The 22,500-nt window shown below is 43.8% G+C and overlaps 1 protein-coding gene across 10 annotated transcripts in view; it reads right to left on the bottom strand.

Annotated features, from left to right (window-relative positions):
- The window catches only part of nfia (nuclear factor I/A), a 179,966-nt gene that overhangs the window by 23,744 nt on the left and 133,722 nt on the right, over nt 1-22,500 (bottom strand). For all 10 annotated transcript variants that reach the window (XM_056378689.1, XM_056378690.1, XM_056378694.1 and 7 more), the window contains exons 3-6: nt 15,758-15,823; nt 13,863-13,937; nt 3,901-4,018; nt 1,837-1,964 (exon numbers count right to left, since the gene is read on the bottom strand). In XM_056378689.1, the coding sequence (XP_056234664.1) occupies nt 1,837-1,964; nt 3,901-4,018; nt 13,863-13,937; nt 15,758-15,823 (387 nt within the window). The remainder of the gene's footprint in view (nt 1-1,836; nt 1,965-3,900; nt 4,019-13,862; nt 13,938-15,757; nt 15,824-22,500) is intronic.

Raw genomic sequence — 22,500 nt, 5'->3', positions numbered from 1 at the left:
GTAACACATGCTGATCAAAGTTCAGGTTCAAAGTCAGAAACATGAAGTAATGTTGAAACAACACAAACATTTAGTAGACAAGTGTCCAATTACTTTTGAACCTCTGCAATTTTGTCTCATAAATATAGATTTTTTAAACCATTTAAGCAGCTGCATGTGGAGACATTTTACTGATGGTTTCTGTCAAAGATAAATCGGAGAGAAATCCAACATTCGGTGCCCTGCAAACTCTATGTAGATATGGCTGCAGCAGCACAGACACAGCCGGTGTGAACACTCCCACAAGATTCTCCGTCAGCCAGGAAGTGTGTTCCTGGTGTAAGGGCGGGGACAGCTGGGGACGAAATGAGACGAAGACCAGATTGTCTCATTTCAGTTCGGCCCTCATGGTCTATGACGGCTACGACGAGGGACACACTTCTGTAGACCACGTCCTCTGAAGGATGTTTCCCCTGAACTGGGACTCAGTCACTGATCACAGAGGATTTAGTCTGACTTCGTGTCTCTGACTTCTGAACCTGGACTTTGATCAGTATGTTACAGAGCTCCCACACAGGTCTTTATACACTGATGTGAACCTGCTCACATTAAAGCTGAGACTTTAATGTGAGTGAATGAGCTGCAGAGAGCAGAGCCTGTTCAATAGATGTGATCAGAGCCGAAAGTCAGGACCGGGAAATAGTCTGATCCCACCCACAGCAACATTCATGCCCGGATTAACCTGCAAGTTGAACCTGGGGCTCACCTGAGCTGCTGGGCCCCACATACCCCCCCATTCTCTAAGCCGTGTGTGCAGTGGTTCTTACATTACTCCAGCTCTGCTGTGTGGTAATTTGATTATTTTCAATTCAAATGAAAGTCAGCTGTATTCAAATAATGGTTTCAAATAACATCCAGTCAGCGTGAGCAAACACAGCCGGCCTCTCGTAGATGGACGAGGAGTGACGTCCATTTCCACAGCTCTGCTTCCATCAGTGCAGAACCTCCTCTGGTTTACTGCAATATGTTTGACACCACTAAGTGTTGTTAAGTTTCCATCAATGAAACTCAAACACTTCCTGCTGATTTTTCTCAACACATACAAAACAAGTGCAGGATCCCTGAGATATCTGTGCAGGAAGTGATGAGTTTCAGAGTGGTGAGCTTGGACGGATCTCTGCTGTGGAAATGGACGTTAGACTGAGTTTATATAGACACCAGGTAAACATGGAGGACATGTAGATTAACAACAAGGGAAATTATGTTTAAATTATGTTTTCTCTGCTGTTGTAGGTAAATAAATTTCCTTGGCCACTAATTAAGAATTCATTTAAGAAACAAAATGTAAATTAATGTATCTGTATGATTTTAACAGAAAACTTCCAGCCAATCACAGAGAGGGAAGTTTTGTGGCTGTGCTATAGAGACAAAACACACCTGACCCCACACACACACACACACACACACAAACACACACAATTACCAAGACACTTCTTGCCCCTCTTTTGTAGTTGAATACACAGGTACACACACACACACACACACAGTCTCACAAACATACAGTGTGTTTATGTTGTTTACATACTAACATGTCAGCCTCCTCTCTCTCTCTCTCTCTCACTCACTCACACACACACACACACACACACACACTCCCCCAAATGCTGAAAGCATCACTACACACTGTCACATGGAAGCATCGCTCTGTCCGAGCGGCAGGTTAAAGTTGGGATGTGTATGAAGTGTGTGTGTATGGTGGAGGAGGAGGAGGAGGGGGGTATTAGGTCTGGTGTTGGTGGTGGTAAGGAGGGTGGGAGAGGTTAAGAGGAGGGTGGGGGTTTGGGGTGTGGTTCCTACCTGGCTCCACGTCGTGCCAGCTGCTGGCCTGGCTGCCGCTGCCCGGAGACCGACCCTGACCCGGGTAGTAGGACTCCTCTCCTGGACTGTCCACGTCCTCCTCCATACACTTTATCCTCTTGGCAGAGCTGGACACACACACACACACACACACACACACGCACACACACAGGAGAGACAGAGCAGCATCGTTAGTAGAGATGGTAGAAGAACAGCAGTGTGAGGCAGTTGTGTTTGGAGTTCACCTGTAACACCTGTAACCAGGAACTAAACTCATCAACAAAATCAGGCTTAAATTATGTAGCATTACCTTGTTAAGTTTTAAACCACCCAGACCCTAACACAGCCTGTTTTTGACGCCACATTTGCTATGTTAAATACAAGTTCTGTCGTTTATTTTGTTGTGTTATGAATTCGTCTTTCTTTCAGACAGGCTGACGTCCATCTTTACTTTGAAACACGACAGGAAACTCTGGAAATAAAGGAAGGAAATAAAGAAAACCTGATGGACAGAGCGGTTAACAACCCTCTGCCCTCCGGACACTGTCACTGACATGTCTGAAGATCTGATGGTCTGAGGTGTTTACCAACATCTGCGCACACACACACACACGCACACACACACACACACACACACACGCACACACACATGCACACACATACACACACACACACACGCTCTGACATGCCAAACTTCCTCTCATTCAGCAGATGAGTTTGTTTAACAGGAGGTTAAGACGTGTGTGCATTTCAGTTTGTGTGAGTGTGTATGTATGTTTATGTCTGTGTGTGACCCGCCCGTACAGTGAGATGTATATGTATGAATGAAAAGTCTTTGACATTAGTAAAGACTTAAAGATTTCCATATGGATCTGCCTCTCTGCCCTGCAGCTGTGTGTGTTTGTGTGTGTGCGTGTTTGTGTGTGTGTGTGTGGGAGGTCTCTGGAGAGGTGTGTGGAGTCAGAGAGGAGAGAGAGAGGGAGTGTAAAAAGACAGAGAACACACACACAGAAACACACACACTCAACTAATCTGAGTCAGTGGTTCAGTGTGTGTGTGTGTGTGTGTGTGTGTGTGTGTGTGTGTGAGCTGCAGGGCAGGTATCACAGCAGACAGACAGACGACTCTTGCGACCGCATCGATTCAACACAAGAGGTCAGGGCAAACCCTGCAAGCGTGTGTGTGTGTGTGTGTGTAGGTATACGCCTTGTGAAGGCTAAACATGAAACAACATTGCTGAGGACACACACTCTGTAACACATCAGACTATGTGTAAATTAATGTTCTCATGTAGTCTTTGAGTACTCCTTGAAAACGTGGACTTCAGGGGGTCCTGCTGGTCTAAGACACTTCCCATGTAGTGAGTGTGTCCAGCTCAGGTGTCTGTTCCTTTAATCCCTGATTTCTAATCACAGACTGTAAATTAAGATGGACGTAGCCTCTCTGACGTCACCAACAGGTTTCTGAAGAGCGGTTTTGAAGCTTGGAGTGAGCTGCTCCACCAACACCATCTTGGCAGTACCTGACTCCGCCCCTAACTCCCAGTTAATCCAAAAATGTCAAAGAGGAGGGGCGTCGGTGGATCTGAGTTACCCCCCTGTCACTCAAAGCAGCCATATATTAAATTATTCCCAACTTCAGTCCTTAATAGAATGTGAACAGGTGAGTCGTCGATATAAACAGTCGTCATGAAGGAGGAAGCCAAAACAGTTTTTGTACCAGGCTGTAAACATGTTTATTTCTGCTGTAAAGTTGGACAGTTTAACATGGGAGTCTATGGGGACTGACTCACTGTTGGAGCCAGACTCTAGTGGTCAATAGAGGAACTGCAGGTTTTGGCTTCATGTTTCAGCATCAGAGGTTGATGCTTGGTCAGGACATACGATCATACACTTATCAGTGAAACAACAGACTGATCTGACAGAGCAGAAGAAGAAGAGCTTCAGCTGCAGCTGGATTTGCATTGTGGGAAATCAAAACGGATGTGATCAGATTTATGATCCTGTTTCTGATGAGCTCTCATTTACTGTGGACTGCATATATGGGGAGTGTGTGTGTGTTTACCTGGAGGAGGAGGTGCTGGGTAGGGGTCTCCTCATGGCTCCTGGACTCATGCTGTAGTAGGAGGAGCTGTCCAGGTCGGCCAATGAGAAGTTTGGACCGGTGCCGGCTGCGATGGGTGCTGAGACAGAGACAGACAGAGACAGACATGTTGAGTCCCTTGACATCATCACGTTCTTATACATATAATCCCTCCAGAATATTCTGGGCCTCCACCACCTCCTCTGTCTGTCAGCCTGGACCGGCCTGGTCCGCCTCATGTACAGTGTAGAACACAGAACACACATGGTCACTATTAGCACAGGGCTCCTGATGCTACATTATGTAATGGGTGTATATGAGTTAGTGCATGACATTAGCATCTACATGCAAAAACAAGTTGTGTTCCTTCTCTCTCTCTCTCTCTCTCTCTCTCTGATCTGTCCATCTTCTGCCATTTACCCTCCTCCACATCTCTCTATCTCTCTTCCTCTGCTTCTCTCTGGGGAGAGCAGCTCTTCCACAAAGGCCTGCGAGGGCTTTCACTGTTAGAGGAGAGAGGTAGCGAGAGAGCGAGGGGTGAGAGAGAGAGAGACAGAGATAGAGAGAGAGAGAGAGAAAGAGAGAGTTGGCTCTTTGTTGTCAAATGCTTCAATTTGAAAATCCTGCTGAACAAAGGCAGCAATCTGCTTCAAACCCGGACATCCGTCTAGCCCCTCGCCTCCAGCCCCCCCTCCCCTCCTCCAACCCTCCTCTTCATCGCTTTATTGACAGAGAGCATGATGGCGTGATGGGATGAAAGGAGGAGGAGGAGGAGGAGGACTGACAGGACCTGGTGGGTAGTTTTCTGCTGAGCTCAGCACCGTGAGCTCGCTCTCTCACTCTCTCTCTCTGCCCTGCAGAGACAGTGCTGGCCTGAGAGAGCTGCACACACACACACACACGCACGCACGCACGCACGCACGCACGCACGCACGCACGCACGCACGCACGCACGCACACACACACACACACACACACACAGACCTTAATTTAGATGTACAACTATGCACATCCCATATATGACAATACAAAACAACAGCCCCAGTGTGTGTGTGTGTGTGTGCGTGTGTGTGTGTGTGTGTGTCTGTGTGTTTTCAGTCAGTCAGTCCAGAGGTTTTCAGACTGTGAGACATCACACTCTGATGATATCATTATCACAATGTAAATAAACGTTTAAAATGAGAGAGAAGACGTTTTGTCTCTCTGCAGAACTTTTCCCTCAGTGTCACAGTACCTCAGTGACATCTGTCCGATCATCCATGATATACTGCAAACATCAGCCGATCACAGCGGATTCAACTGCTTTTAAATGGAGACAATTTGAGAACGATTACAGGAGCAGAGCTCGAGCTCCACAGTGTCAGACTGAAAGTCCAGCACAGGTCAGATTAACATGAGATTTACTGAGGATACTCATGAGCCAAACTGTGACCTGTAGCGCCACCTTCAGGACAAATGTCTGTCATCAAACACACACCCCAACTTTTAACCTGTGATGTTGGTCACTAAACAACTAAACATACTTGATTTTCATAGAAGAAGAAGACTCTAACATCCTCCAGGTTAATAAATAACTTTTCAAAATAACTGGAATAAAAAGCTGTGTACTCTCTTACACCTTTCTCCACCTGTTTCTCTTTCTTTTTATTGAATCAAGAATCAAATCGAAACTTTGCCAAAGACTCACGCATATAACCAGAGCAGCTGCTCAAGAGAACTCAAGTTTATCCTGCTGGCCCAGAGACCTGCAACCTTCAGGCCACTAACCTCCTACAGACCAACACGTACTGACAGGATGTGGACACAGTTATTACAACAATCACTCCCTGGATGTGCACATCACTGTCATGCGGCGTGTTCGGAGGTCAGCCGACCTGACGCTCTGCAGTGACGCCTGTGTGACGCTCTTCAGACTACATCACAACAACCCGTCGATCTGCTGATCTCATCTCATCTGCCTTTGCCGCCAGTTTTTGTTTTGATTCTGCCTCTGACACAAGATGAAGTCCTCGCTCTTCATCCCACTTACAAAGGTGTGATTGGCTGAACCGGTACAGACAACTGCACAACACCAGACCCGTTTGATTTCTGAGGAGGTCCAAACAAATCCACTTCCTCTGAGAGTTTGAGCTCCACTGGTGAGACTCTAAGAACAGATAAACCATCAGGATGTTGTCTGTTCATATTAACAATAATAATAAACTTAATTCACAAAGCTTCACAATGAGAACAGGTTGCAAATAACAGAAGACGAATAAAACAGCACATTAATAGAAATCCCACGAAATAAAACACCAACATTGTAATAAATAATTCACTGAGAGCAGTTTAAAGATGTAAAGATGGTTTTTAAACGAGATTTAAAAGATGCAATGGAGTTTCTCCTCAGGTAAGTCAGGCCCAGAGTCCAGGAGGTCTAACTGCAAAGTCTGGACCTGAGAACAAGGAGGAGACGGATCTGAGGATCTCAGCGGGGCGCGATGGTCAGGACTATAACCTGCTGACAGTAGAATTTGGTAATAAATTCAAAGAGCATCAGAGAGTAGAAGAAGCCCGGATCAGTGAAACATGACGTTAATATTCTGGCAGATGAGTTTTTCTGCTGCAGCTTCATCTTCACTGTATTAAAGATGTTTCAGGTTATTTATAAGGTTTCACTGTAACACCTCTTCAACAAACATCTGATTCCTCTGCTGATGTTTATAGATTCAAACCGTGACTCTCTGTTGAGAGAAATGTTTTCTCGTCACTAATTCACTTTGTAACAGATTTATTATTATTATCATTATGATTATTATTATTGTGATTATTATTGAAATTACTACACATTTGTGCCATTTGTGCTGGGCTTCCCATATGGTGTTGGCACATCACCAGGTGCGTGTGTTTGTGTCCGTGTGTGTGTGTTGCCAGGGGCGACAGAGGGCAGGAGGAAGGAGGGATGGATGAGTCTGAACCATGCAGGCCTCCAGCTTTATTCATCTTTTCATCCCTGCATCACATACTGTGTGTGTGTGTGTGTGTGAGTGCGTGCGTGTGTGTGTGCGTGCGTGTGTGTTGGGTGGGAATGCCTCAAGACTAAGGTACTCGAAGGTGCCAAGTGGGTCATCTGCCTCCTTATCTATTTATGTGTGTGTGTGTGCTCCCTGTAGATGTGTGTGTCAGTGAGTGTGTGTTCAGAGTGTGTGTGTGTGTGTGTGTGTGTGTGTATGTGTGTGTGTGTGTGTGCAGTGGGAGTGTTATGCCATCATATCAACTTAATCCCCAAATCCTTGCGTCTAATATCAGCTCTCTTGACACACTGTGAGGAAAAGTGAGTGTGTGTATGAAATTTGTGTCAGTGCCAAGGTGTGCCCCTGGCACTGCAGTCATGCATCACTGTATACGTGTGTGTGTGTGTGTGTGTGTTGTGTGTGTGTGTGTGTGTGTGTGCGCAGATTGAACTTGTTACAAGTGTCTATAAACATCAAAGTGGCTCAGAGAGACAGAGACATGTACATGTGTTATGAATATACATGTTTTTCATCTGTAGGTTTATAGCTGGAGCTTTACAGCAGTGATTATTTTCATAATTGATTATTCTGCTCGTTGGGTCTATAAAACATCTGCAAACGGTAAACAGTTTCCTAGAGTCCACGGTGACATCATGACGTCTTGTTTCGTCTCTGACCAACAGTGTGAACAGCTGCGATGTGTGAGATCCTGGAAGCTTTAAATGTTGGGTGGTTTTGACTAAAGGATGATGGGGCTGTGTATTCACTGTGGATCTGCCTCATCACATGTGTGTATCTTCAACCTGCTTCATGTTGCTTTCACTCTAAATAAGAAAACTTGCTTGAGAAAACACAAGCCGACCAATCACAGCTCTTCTTGTCTCCATGTGGTGTCTTTGTGTTGTTTTTGCCTTTTGTCATTCTGACGTTTTACTGTTTGGAAGAGCTGAATCTGGAGAGTCTATACTTTGTTTACAGTACTTACAGTAGGTGATACTGTAACTGTTACTGAGCTGTGAATATTTGTTTAGAAAATAGAAAAATGCCTTTACTCTGTTATAAACAATAAACATTTCTGCAGCTGCCTGCTCTGAACACTGTGTTTTCTATTGTTCTCTGTAGTGTGTGATGAACGATCAGAGGTGTTTTTAGTTTGATCGGCACTATGTATGATCTGAAAACTGTTTTGAGGTGATTGTTTGATTTTGCAAGAAGAATCAGAGGTTTGGTGAAAGTAGTTTGACGGCTGTGTTTCAAGAAATGTGATTTAGCAACTGTGAAAAACTGTAAGATGGCAGACAAGAGTCACCGCTCCCCGATCCATAATACAGAATGTCAACCTGCAGCCGCTCGCTGCCTGAAAACACCTGTACAGTGTCGACATCTACTCGCAGTCAGCGAGGACTGAAGGAACAAAAACTCTGTCCGTGTACATGAGAGCGAGCGAGAGAGAGAGAGAGAGGTGAAGGGACATTGAGGGAATATTAGGAAAAAAGGGAGGATCAGAGAAAGAATGACAGGAAGAGATGGAGTGAAAGACTGAGAGAGTTTAGTGACAGATTGGAGAGAGAGAAAGAGAGAGAGAGAGAGAGAGCGAGAGAGAGAGAGAGAGAGAGAGAGAGAGAGGGATGATTGAGGAGGAGAAGTCAGAATCCAGTCTGCACAAATATACTGAACTGACCAATTACATTTAATACAGGCCTACTACACTAACCTATACTCTCTCTCTCTCTCTCTCTCTTCCCCTCTCTCCCCCCTCCTCTCTCTCTCTCTCTCTCTTTGTGTGCTGCTTTAATAGGATATTGATCGACAGAGAGAGATTCGATTGGCCTGCCAGTGAATTGTGTAATGGCTGCACAACGCCAAGGTCACCCGCTGTGTGCGTGTGTGTTAGTGTGCGTGTGTGTGTTTGTGTGTTAGTATGCGTGTGTGTGTGCTCTGTTCAATACCCCCTCAATCCCCCCCCCCCCCCCCCCACTTCTCATCTTCTGGTAAGCTATAGGCTTCAGTCACCCCTGTAGACCCCTAAGTGTGTGTGTGTGTGTGTGTGTGTGTGTGTGTGTTTGTGTGTGTGTGTTCACTCGCTTAAATAAGTTCGTTCTCCTTTGCAAACACACAAACACATACATGAGTAGAACAGGTGTAGGTGTTACACCATGTGTGTAATTGACATGGGGACGAACAGGATGCAGTTTAATAACTGAGATTTTTAATCGAGTGCCATCATCAGGTCACCGTTTTCATTTCTCCAGGACTTTGGTTCAGGGACCAGCTCTTATCTGGCTCTGATCTGGCTCTGATCTGGCTCTTATCTGGCTCTGATCTGTATCTGTTCTGTCTCTTATCTGGCTCTGATCTGGCTCTGATCTGGCTCTGATCTGGATCTGTTCTGGCTTTTATCTGGCTCTTATCTGGCTCTGATCTGGATCTGTTCTGGCTCTGATCTGGCTCTGATCTGGCTCTGATCTGGCTCTGAACTGTATCTGTTCTGGCTCTTATCTGGCTCTGATCTGGCTCTGATCTGGATCTGTTCTGGCTCTTATCTGGCTCTGATCTGGCTCTGATCTGGCTCTGATCTGGCTCTGATCTGGCTCTGATCTTGATCTGATCTGGCTCTTATCTGGCTCTGATCTGGCTCTGATCTGGATCTGATCTGGATCTGATCTGGCTCTGATCCGGATCTGTTCTGGCTTTTATTTGGCTCTGATCTGGATCTGATCTGGCTCTGATCTGGCTATGATCTGGATCTGTTCTGGCTTTTATCTGGCTCTGATCTGGATCTGATCTGGATCTGGTCTGGCTCTTATCTGGATCTGATCTGGATCTGTTCTGGCTCTGATCTGGCTCTTATCTGGCTCTGATATGGATCTGATCTGGCTCTGATCTGGCTCTGATCTGGATCTGTTCTGGCTCTGATCTGGCTCTGATCTGGATCTGTTCTGGCTTTTATCTGGCTCTGATCTGGATCTGATCTGGATCTGGTCTGGTGCTGATCTGGATCTGGATCCGTGGTGGTAAAATACTCTCCGTTCATTAAACTCTGCAGCCAAAGAATCCCTTGTTAAATTTTTCATTCACCTTCTGTCTCTGTCTGTAGCAAAGAAAGCCTGATGATGTAAACAAACAAACTGCTGTAAACAACAAACATGGCGGAGCAGCTTAAACATCCCAGAGTCAGTGAAACAACTGCAAAATGTGTTTGCAGGAAGCTACTCACAGAGAAGCAGGAATGACTTATATATAAATTATATATAATCTATGCTTATTGTTATGAACCAAAACGCTGAAGCAAATTCCTCGTATGTTGAAAACCTACTAGGCAATGAACCAGATTCTGATTCTGATTGTTAAAGTAAGAACTTGTTACTGTTGGTAACTGGAGGAGGACGAGTGCTTGGCCCCAGTCCACCACCAGCGTCACAGCTTCAGGTAACATTCAGAGCTTCACTTTCACTAAGATTCGTTGAATGATGAAGTAGAATGAAAATGATATATTATATATATTGTATTTCTACGCACAAGCACATCTACACGGCGCACTATATTATAGCACAGCTGCAGGTCTGCTGAGTGAATCAGAAAGAGCTGATAAAGCGCAGAAAATATTCGACATGAAGCCACATTTAAACAGATACTGGATTGTTTCAGTGGGCATCTTATAAAAGTGTCTAAAACACATTTTTTCTTCTGGCCCCGCCCACAGCAACATTGCTAGTGTCACTCTGCTAGTGTACCGCGCTCCCTGCTGCCTCTCCTAAACAAATCTACTGCAGGTAACACTCTATACATGACTACGCCCCACGTCAAATAACCCCACCTATCACTTTAATTGATTAGTCGATTGATAAAAAACTAACTGTTAGTTATTTTGATAACTGAGTAGTTGTTTTAGTCATTTTCAGGCCAGTTATCTTCTGATTCCAGCTGCTCATGTGTGAGGGTGACACAGTGAACGCAGCACTTTTCTCTCTGAAGCTCAGTGCAGCTGCATGGCCTTCAGCACTGTGATTGACCCCCCCCCCCCCCCCCCATCCCCCCCCCCCACATCCCCCCCCCCCAGCCTGTCCACCCTCCCACCATCTGACAGGAGCCATCGGAGCATCAGGACCTGCTCTACCAGGCTCTGCAGCCTCCTCCTCCGTCATGATGTGAGGACACCCCTGCCCCCCCCCCCAGCCCCCCCCAGCCCCACCCCATCTCTGTGGGTCTTATAAATAAATAAATAGAATAAAAATCGCTAAATAGATACAAAGTAAAGGAGATTTTTACTACTTTCTAAAATGTTTAATTGTTTGTCATACACAACCTGTGGAAAACATGCACATGCACACACACACACACACACACACACACACACACACACACACACACCATTCAGGTTCATTAGCTTTTAACTTTCAACCTGGAGTGGCTAGCTGGTCACACACACACACACACACACACACACACACACACACACACACACACACACACACACACACACACACACACACACACACACAGACACACATACAGTAGACTCTCCTGCACTCTAATCTATAAGTGATTCCTCCAGAGCCGCATCGCTGCAAATCTGCTGACCAACACAATACACACACACACACACACAACACACACACACACACACAACACACACACACAACACACAAGAATAGGGAAAGGGTGTGAGCATCTGTGAATACATTTGTGTCTGTCTGTGTGTGTGTATGTGAGTATATGAATATATACTGTACCTATATAGTGCATGTGTGTGTGTGTGCGTGCATGTGTGTGTGTTGCACCAGCTCAGCTCTGTACTACCACAGAAACATTTTTTATTTCCTCACAGCTAAAATATTAAATAGAGAAGAAAGTTAAAAGTCAGTTTTTGCTCTTTGCACCGAACAGAGCAGAGTTACAGAACTACACACCTACAGAGTTAAAGAAATACACACCTACAGAGTTAAAGAAATACACACCTACAGAGTTAAAGAAATACACACCTACAGAGCTACACACCTACAGAGTTACACACCTACAGAGTTAAAGAAATACACACCTACAGAGCTACACACCTACAGAGCTACACACCTAGAGAGTTACAGAGCTACACACCTATAGCTACAGAGTTCTGACACTGGAGAAAGGACCAGTTCAAAACCAGTATGAAACCAGTTATACAAAAAACTGTCTGTCTGTCTGGATGTGTGTTAAGACAAGAACTGCACAACAATGAAAATATAATCCAAATCTCAGGAGCTGCGTTTTGTTTGATAAAAGTAAAATATGTCACATTGTTGTGCATTGTTAGCACCAGTGTTGTGTTGCCACAGAGACGCCCCAGACTACAAATCATCTTCTCCGGACGTAAAGGAATATGTTTGGTACAAGACCAACAAAATCACACCATCACTATTTATATTTTTTTTATAATTTTACCATTCCAACTGAAATTGCAATTGCATATCATAATATCTGCCAAAATAACCATAATAGGATTTTTTTGCATATCGTGCAGTCCCAGTTAAGACAGCTGGAAATGTCAAATTAAATACCACAGACACAGATAATAAGAACACTGTAGAATGACTGCAGTGATACTAGAGGAGACAAACAACCACAAATATTCAGGACACTCTATATAAACCTGCTACTGAGATATGTTAATTAACAACATTTCCTCACTGTGTTAACTGGAAACAGAATCTGCTGGATGTGAACGCAGCTTGTAGAAAACAGGGGTGAAAGTGGAGGAGCAGCCTCAGCTCAGGAGCAGAGACAGAGAGAGAGCTGAACGCAGCTAAACACACTCAGCAGCATTAACATGAGCTCCACCTGCACCAGCTGCAACATGGAGACAGTACCGGGCCTCACTGCAGGATGAACAGTTTTACTGCTGGTACTTTTGTACTTTTCTGGACTAGTTCTGAATGCAGTACTTTCACTAACATAGTATTTCTTCACTGTGGTGTCAGAACTTTTACTTTAGTGGAGACCTGCAGTCAGTTCAGACACTCCACTTCCTCTGAGTGTGTGCGTGTTCCTGGTGCCCTCATCACACACACACACACACACACACACACACACACACACTACTGCAGTATGAATGTGTGTGTGTGAATAAGTGACTATGTGAGATAGCGTTTGCAAGCGCAGTGGCATGCATCTGATCAAGCAGTGTGTGTGTGTGTGTGTGTGTGTGTGTGTGTGTGTGTGTGTGTGTGTGTGTGATCAATGACTCTTTGATCAGGGGTCTCTGTGTGTGCTGACAGGCACTTTACATCGCCTATTGTTAGCGGTGGCCGATCGACAGACTCATATAGATCCCACTGCGCTCTCTGTCACTCTCTCTCTCTCTCTCTCCTGCATGTCGGCACTTTTTAAAGGTCACGTTCGTCCCTCGTTCTCTCTTTCATTCTCTCTCTCTCTCCTGTCCCCTCTGTCTATCACACGTCTATCTCATCCCTCCCTCCCTCTCTGTCTCCGCCCCCCTATCTCTGATATTTCCTTTTTTATTAAATGACTTCAGAGAGAGAAAGGCAGCTGATTGGTCGAAGCTGATGATGTAACAGATGACAGATGATGTCATAAATAACAAAACTATGTTTAATATCAGTGTCAGTGGAAAAACCAGGAAGAAACATGATGTAAATCCAGTTAAATTAAAACTGCAGTAATTGATCTGATACAGATTACATGACTCATTATGTTGGACATTTTTGTGCTGTGTGTGTGTGTGTTTGTGTGTGTGTGTGTGTGTGTGTGTGTGTGTGTGTGTGTGTGTGTGTGCGTGTGTGTTCATTAAGCTGAGCAGCGTCTGCTCTGGTCTGGAGGAATCACATTAGATCCACTATCGATGACAGATCTGCAATCCAATCACTGCTCTACCTCGCTCTTTCCAAGAGAAAGAGAGCGAGAGAGAGAGCAAAAGAGAAAGAGAGAGAGAGAGAGAGCGAGAGAGAGTGAACTTACTCTGTGAGACTCGTACTAGCTCGGCCACTGTGAAGACTCCAGGTGTGACGAAGCTGTCCTGAAAACCCAGGTGACCTGTGACAGAGAGGTTGATATCATAAATAAATAACTTTATTGATTATGGCAGTATCATTATTATTATTGACAGTCAAACAGTAAAACAGTAAAAGGAGAAGCAGAAGTAGTAACAGAAGTCATATTACTAGTAACAGCAGCAACAGTAGATCTCTGATTTCTCTCTCTGAGTGACACAGGAAAACTGATGCGTGCTTTTATATCCATCAACCAGCTTCAGCTGATTCAGAATTGTGCTGCCTGAGTTCTGACCACGACCAGAAGGAGAGAAGCTCTTCATGGTCCTGCACTGGCTTACATGTCCCACAGTCTGTGAGTGGTTCCGAAGTGCAGGACTAAAACCTGTGGTGAGGTTTTTTTTTTTACTTTTATGCTGCGAGCCGATGGAACGGTCTGACCTGAGAGCAGCTGAAGTGTTGAAATTTTCAAACATAAACTCAGAATGTTCCTCTTCAGCCTGGCTTTTAATTAAAAATGATTTTTAGTCATTAGTCACTTTATTCTATTCAGTTATTTTATTGTAATTATGTTCTAAATTGTAATTTTTTTCTATTTTATTTGCTCTTTGTCTATCTCTTATTAAGTTTATGTTTTTTTTGTTTGCTAATGTTATCATATCATATATGATATCATCTATTTCATTGTATCTCATCAGCTTTCTTAATTAATTTGTCCTTTTCTTCTTAGCTCATCAGTTTGTGACGTTCTTTGAACTGCACTAACTTGTATGAAAAGTGCTGTACAAATAAAGTGATTGAATGATTGATTGATTGATGATAGTAACAGTATCAGCAGTAGTACCAGTAGTAAAGATAAGAAACTGTACTCTACTATTTCTTTGCTGATGTCTTTGATTGTCATACAACCACGACAGGATGAAGTATTTTTCTGGTCCCAATATGTCCAACAGAGTGAGACGCCTTCTGTCTAGTGGATCGCATCAAATCGAATTTGGAAGCAGCATTCTCCCAGATTAACTTTCATTAATATCAGATGAATAATTTAAGACGATTGAACCAGGAACTTCATTATTTGGATCATGAAGCCTGTGTCAGGTTTAGTTTAGTTCAATGTGTCAGAGTCATGTTCCTGATCACAAGTAGTCAGGTTTATTAGTCACAGTATCAGCAGTACTACCAGAGCAGTAATATCAGTAGTAAAGGCAAAGGTAGCTGTAGTAGTAGTCATGGCAGCACTAACAGTAGTATCAGTAGTAGTAGTAACAGTAGAAGTAGTTGTAGTAGAAGTATCAGTGGGGAAGTGAAGTACAGCTGAGAAGTGGAAGCTTCTGTTTCCCAACAAGGATAATCACTGCCAGCTGGGAGTGTTTCTGTGTGTGTGTGTGTGTGTGTGTGTTGTGTATAAGACCTTGACCCTGGAGTTCAGCTACGTGCCGGTAGACACACACACACACACACACACACACACACACACACACACACACACACACACACACACACACACACACACAGATAAAACCAGAGAGGATATCCTCTCTCATACACACACTCTGACATTCATCAACACACATACACTTAAAAAATCTGTCACACACACTTCCCTGATCCAGACAAACAACTTCCACTGTGGTGTGTGTGAGTGTGTGTGTGTGTGTGTGTGTGTGTGTGTGTGTGTGAGTGTGTGTGTCTGTAATAAAACCACAGCCTCTCTCTGTCTGACCACCAGGGTCAAACGCAGGTCACCCTCAGTGCGTGTGTGTGTTTACACTGTGTATATGTGTGTTTATAGATTACAACATCTACAGGAGAGTGTGTGTGTGTGTGTGTGTGTGTGTGTCTCTCTCTCTCTCTCTCTCTCACCGTTCTCTGGCTGCTCCTTGATATCAGATTCGCTGGCCTGGTTGGGGCTCTCTGATTGGCTGGCTTCTGGAGGGAGAAACAGATAAACACGTATGAGGACGAGCCAAACAACAACTGTAATAAAAACACCTGATAACATGTTAAATACACTGTTCACCCACACACCCACACACCCACACACACACACACACACACACACAGAAGCTCGCAAATGTTGTTTTAAAGTCACACCAGCGAGATCAAAGTCAGTTACAAAAATATATTTAATGTAGAGACATTTACGCTCTCAGTGATGATGTGTCATTATATACACACATTTTCAGTTTGTTTGTTTGTTTGTGTGTTTGTCAGCAGGATTACTTTAAAACGTTCTGAACCGATTTAATTCGTTTATTTGGTGGAGGGACGGATCATGGACCAGGGAAGGACCTGATCCGGATCATTTCCTGTGATTTAGGATTTTCTCCTCTGCATTCTGGTGCAGGTTTTTTGACCCTGGTGTTGGTGAAGGTCTGAACTCTACTGAGAACATTTTCTATACTTTTCTTTGACTGTTTCCTGTTTTATTCTGCTCCTCGGTTTATTGTTTTAAATTGTAAACGGACTTCTCAGGCCTGATCACATGACCTGATCAATTACAGGTTGTAAAAACAAAAACATAGTGGACGTGATTCAGGCTGAAGACTTTATCGTTAAACAAATGGATCATTCATTCTTGTTTTTCAGGAGATGAAGCTGAGTGATTCACAGAGCAGCTCAATAACACACTACTACTACTACACTCTGTGTGTTTGTGTGAGTGTGTGTGTGTGTGTGTGTGTGCGTGCGGTGGGACGCCTGTATTGATCTCCATACCACAAGACTTGGGTTTCACCTGGTGTCACACACACAGCAGACTCTACCTGCTGCAGCAGACACACTGAAGTATGAAACAATAAAACACTGAGTATCTGAAGAAGAACGTTTACATCCACAGTGAGAGTGATGCAGGTCGACCCCGTGTCAGCTGCTTATCTGAACACACCGACACGGGTTAAAGGTGGGTCTGATGCTGTGGTGGCTTTAGTGGCAGGTAAAAACGATGGTGTTTTACAATGAAAATAATCTCCATCCAGATTATCACACCTGAAAACACACATCACATGACCATTCACATACACTGGGCATGTGCGGGCCGGTGTAAACAGGAAGTAAATTGACTACTCTGCAGGTGGTTAGTTACAGTAAATCCTCTGAAGGAATGGATGTAAGTGAACAACAGCTGCTAGCAAACAACAACAAGGTCAGTAACACTGTGATTCATTATCATGTTGTATTCACCACTGGTAGTCCAGGCTGAGAGCCAATCAGGAGGGGCCGTGGGTGTGACATCGTCGTTTACAAAGTCTCTCAGTTTCTGTCCATCCAGACTACATCACAACCCCAGAGTTTTCAAACTAAAACACAACCCCAGAGTTTTCAAAATAAAACACAAACCCAGAGTTTTCAAACTAAAACACAACCCCAGAGTTTTCAAAATAAAACACAACCCCAGAGTTTTCAAACTAAAACACAACCCCAGAGTTTTCAAAATAAAACACAACCCCAGAGTTTTCAAAATAAAACACAACCCCAGAGTTTTCAAAACTCTCTGTTTCTCTCTCAAAAACTCCAGTCGTGGGACGAGAGGAAGAAACGTAGGAAGAGAGCTACGTTTTAAAACGAAAACATAGTAGTGTGGACTTAGCCTGAGAGTGGAAACTAATTACCTGACTCCCCAGAGAAAGAGAGGGAGTCAGGGAGAGTGAGAGAGAGAAAGAGAGAGAGAGAGAGTTTGTTTGTGTTTGTAAACTTTATTCTGTACTCATGTAAAACAGTTCTGTCAAATGCAGTGATGTTAACGATCAGATTCTGGGTTAATGCAGCTTCACACACTCAGTAAACCCTTATTTATTGTTATTACTATATAAACTACTGCAATGCAAATATATTATGAGCTTATCATCAGTTTTATAGATAAACTTAATATCTGAACAGCAACTAGTGACACACTCACTCACACAGCAATGCAGAGCTACACATACCACAGACAGACGCAGAGGTCAAGTAAAGTCAAATGTATTTACATTTATTCCTTTAAAAACTAACTTCTCCAGACTGTGGCGTCTCCACGCGTCTGGTGTGAAATGTTGATGAGTCAGTATCGCATCAGGCTGATCGAGTCTGAGCAGCACACAGCGCCGAGCCAGCCGACACAGTCACATGTGAATAAATCAGCCTGAAACTGAAGCCGTTGCTCTGCTCGTCACCGTCACTCCGGAGGAGACTTTGTGAAATGTGTTGCGTCCTCGTCTCTGCTTTGTGAACGCAGCCTGTTTCTCTCTGTGCCTGCCTCTGTTTGTTTCCCAGCATGCTCTCTGCTCCGATGCAGCTCCCGCTCCTACAAATGATTTAGCGGCTTCAGGAGCATCGATCGGCCGCGCTGCAGATAAAATAGGCGGGGAGTGGAAGAAATATTACCCATCATCCCCCCCGGAGCCGGCCGCCGGGGCCATGACTCAGGACCGGACTGAGATGGATGGAACTGAGTCAGGTTGGGTTTTATTGGGACGTCCAGTAAAGTGAAACTTTTTAATTATGATAAAATGTAGTTATCAAACTGCCAGAGGAGACGAGCTGCGTCTGAAACTTTCTCTACGTTCTTTCACACGACAACTGTAATAAACAGGAACACAGGATTTATGAGGTTTCATTCATGATGGGAAAGTGTTAAGTAAACTGTGTGTGTGTGTGTCAGATTAACAAGCAGGAAGAAAAGGCGGCAAAAAACAGACGAGGTTTAACACTGAAAGAAGTGATGTGGTTTCAGGATCTACAATGTTATGCTTGTTGTTTTTTGTTGTGTTGTGTGTGTTGTGTGTGTTGTGTTGTGTGTGTTGTTTTGTGTGTGTTGTGTTGTGGCTGTTGTGTGTGTTGTGTTGTGGCTGTTGTGTGTTGTGTTGTGTGTGTGGGTGTGTGTGTGTGTTGTGGTTGTTGTGCTGTGTTGTGTGTGAGTGTGTGTTGTGTGTTTATTATTTGTATTCAGGCTTTTAATTCAAATTTTAATTTGAGGATAAAAACCTCTGATCTTCCTCAGATTCAACAGATGTAGAAATTTAACAAAAATAAATCCATAAATAATAATGATAATAATAAAATGAAATAATCCTAGAGACAAAATACTCAAGATAACATTAAACCACACACACTTCGTCATTGTTAGAAGGACTTAAATAAATGAACACTGCCACCTAATGATGTGTTGTCTCAGTCTCTTGATGTTTAAATTGTTTCTCTATAAAAATGGTCTGTAAACTGTTTTTAAAAAGTGATGTAAATAAATGTAAATAAACTTGTTGTGAAAAGAAAAACTACCCAGAAAAAAAAATGATGGTGAAGTTTTCTTCTGCTTTGGTGCCTGATTTAAAACTCACTGAATCAAGGCAGAAGAAGTTAAATCAGCTGATTTCACCAGAGACAAAATTCAACTAAAAACATCCAGAGTCAGGACTCAAAGACTCCAGATCCAGATCAGTTCTACTCCAGACCTGAACCAGGTCTTTGTTTGCTCCGCACTTGATTTACATTAGTGAGTTAACAGGTAAAAAGTTTCTCTCTTCATGTGGTTTATAACAAGGTGATCAGTCGTTACTCTCAGACTTGTCACTGTGAGCTTCAGTTGCACAATTACATTTCTAGAAAAACATAAACTTTTTTCAGTGAGAAACCCCCCCTCCACACACACACACACACACACACACACACACACACACACAGAGAGAGAGAGAGAGACACAGACACAGCGCAGCATTTATCAGCCTTGTTTTGCATGCTGTTCACTGTGTCTGTTCGCTTCAGCAGCTTAAAACAAAGAGCATCAGGCTGAAACCACGGCAACCAGGGGAAAGGGGGGTGGGGAGGTGTGTGAGGGGTGAGGGGTGAGGGGGGTAAAGGGTGCTGCTGATGGGTGTGTGTTGGAGGGCACTTTCACACACTGCCCCCCCCCACCCCTGCACCCCCACCTCCTCATTCAGCCGTCACCCCCCTCTGTCCAGGTTAATTAAATATGCTAATGAGGCGTGGGAGCAGACCGGACGGCCTGCATCCACCCCCCCACCCCCACCCCCCCATCAAGGAGAGGGAGGGAGTGCGGGGGGGTGGGGGGGTGGTGGGCTCCAAAAACATAGCAAAATAAAAGCCCTCTGTCCAGACCAGGAGAAACAAACAGACAGGGAATTAACTCCAGCATCTCACCACAGCCTTCGAAGTAAAAGCCTCTGTTTGAAAAGCTGCTGCAGGCTTTACTTTTATTTTGAAGTGTCATTAAGGTTCATCTCCACTTCTCTTTTTCCTCCTCCTCTTTTCATCACCCATGTTAACTACAGTATGACCACTTTCCCTCCAGGTCCTCTTCTCCTCTTCTGTTTCCCTCTCCCTTCTTCCAACTTAGGCTTCAAAATAAAACTTCAAAATAAGTTTTCTTTCTGTTCAGAAAACTCTAGTTAATGAGGATGTTCCCCGTCCAACTCCTCTCTCCTCTCTTACACTCTCTCTTTTTAGTCTGTCTCCCAATCCCAGCATTCAAAAGAACACTACTATTTTGATTTTGAAAAGTGCTGTTAAACAATCTACTTTCAAAGATGTTTTTTGACTCCGCCCCCCCTGGGCTTCCTTCGTAACACACACACACACACACACACACACACACACACACACACACACTAACTAAAGCAACATGAACACTTTTGTCTCTGCATTCGTTCATCCCTTGTTGTAGCTCTGCTGCCCATGTGACCAAGAAGAGAAAGAGAGGGGGGGAGAGAGAGACCTCTGCCCTCTCTTTCTCTCTCTCTCTCTCTCTGTGGGAAAGTCAAACTCTGTGGCCCTGGAGGTTGCTCACCCAGCCTTTTCGCGCTCTCTCTCTCTCTGACATGAACTGCCACTTTTCTACGAAGAGGGGAAAGAGGGAGGGAGGGGTGAACTACTGGATGATTCCCAGAAAGGCAGAAAAGAGAGAGCGAGAAAAAGATGGGAGAGAGAGAGGGATGATGTGCCTCAGCCCAGTTCACTCTCTATGTCTCTCTACCTCTGTTTCTCCCTCTGGTCCCCCTTCCTCTTCCTCTCCCTCTTTATTCATTTACATGTTTTATTTGACAGTTTGGTCCAAAGCTTCAACACTCATCTCCACAACAGAAAGAGAGAGAGAGAGAGAGAGAGAGAGAGAGAGAGGGAGGGTAGATAGGGAGACAGATATATTAGTTGACTGTTTAATTCAATTTAATTTAAACATTTCTTCGTCAGGCCTGTTTGTAAATTAGCATCACCATCAGCAGACAACAGTTAACAGTTTAAAGCTGTTCCTGGTCACTACAGCTCACACTGTAGAAAGTGACAAATTGATCCCCCTTAAAAAATCTAGGGAAGCAATTTGCCTGAAAAAACGTAAATAATAAATACAACTATTAGTTGTAAGTTATGTTGACTTCATATCCACTTGTTAATTCCACTTAAAATTTAGTTGTGTTTCATTTTATAAAGTTGTTTGAACTTGGCAACTGAAATGGCTCTTTTTAAGTGTGAACCAGTCAGTCAGTCAGTCAGTCAGTCAGTCAGTCAGTCAGGCGAGAGACACACAACCTCCTCCATTGACACTGAACATTAAACTGGACTGAGCTGTGATGTTGAGAACGGATATGGACCAAGTTCGGTCTCAAAAAATAGGAAGTAAATAAATAATAAATAAACACTATTATAAATAAAACTCCACCAACTCCAACTCCACCTGCCGACGATGTCATCATCCATCACAATGTTTCCCTGTCGTCATCGTCCAACTCCAGGTGAAGCTGCTTTTAACGACTTTATATACAGTTAGATAGTTTAGTCCACTGGTTCCCAAACCAGGGTTTGGGTCCCTCCAAAGGGTCACCAGATAAATCTGAGGGGTCGTCACATGATTCATGGGAGAGCAAATAAGAAAAAACTAAGAATCATAGATCTATATCCATCTATATTTATTATATTATATATTGATGTATTTATTCTATAAGTTCATCCTGTTTTTTTTATACAAAATTTTAATTTGAAAAGTAATAAAGCTGTGAAATAAATGTAGCTGAGTAAAAACTACAATATTTCAGTCTGAACTGTGGAACAGTAGAAGTATGAAGTAGCATAAAATGGAAATAAGTACTTGTACCTCAAAATAGTAGTTGAGTAAATGTACTTAGTTATTTAGTCTCTGTCTCTGTAGAAACCTGATGGACGCTTGTCTCACATTCCTGTTTCACTTTTGTTTGTTTTTTCTTCTAAATCTCAGGTTTTTATTTTATATGTTGACAGATCAAACTTACGCTCCCTCTCCCTCTCTCTCTCTCTCTGGCTGAGTCAGGCTGGGATCATGTCATCGTCTTTTGGCAGAGCGACAGCAGCACAGACAGAAAAAAAAGACGACAGAAAAAGAAACAGTGAACTGTTTTGGCGGCCAAGATCTTTTTCTTTTTTCCTCTCTGTTTGGCTGAGAGAGGGCGACCGTTGACTGGGACGAGAGACATGCCAACAATACAGAGGGAGTGAGAGAGCGAGAGAGAGGCTATAAGCTGCAGCAGAGCCTCACACACGTCAAACACTGTGTGTGACGATGACACGACCTGTTTTTACTGGAAGGATCAGGAGTGAAAACACGGACAGAGAGTTTCCCGCCCGCCCGCCCAGGTCCAAGCAGT

This window comes from Seriola aureovittata, chromosome 6 (genome assembly GCF_021018895.1).
Source record: "Seriola aureovittata isolate HTS-2021-v1 ecotype China chromosome 6, ASM2101889v1, whole genome shotgun sequence".
NCBI classification, from domain to species: Eukaryota; Metazoa; Chordata; class Actinopteri; order Carangiformes; family Carangidae; genus Seriola; species Seriola aureovittata.
This window is presented reverse-complemented; position numbering and strand designations above follow the sequence as displayed.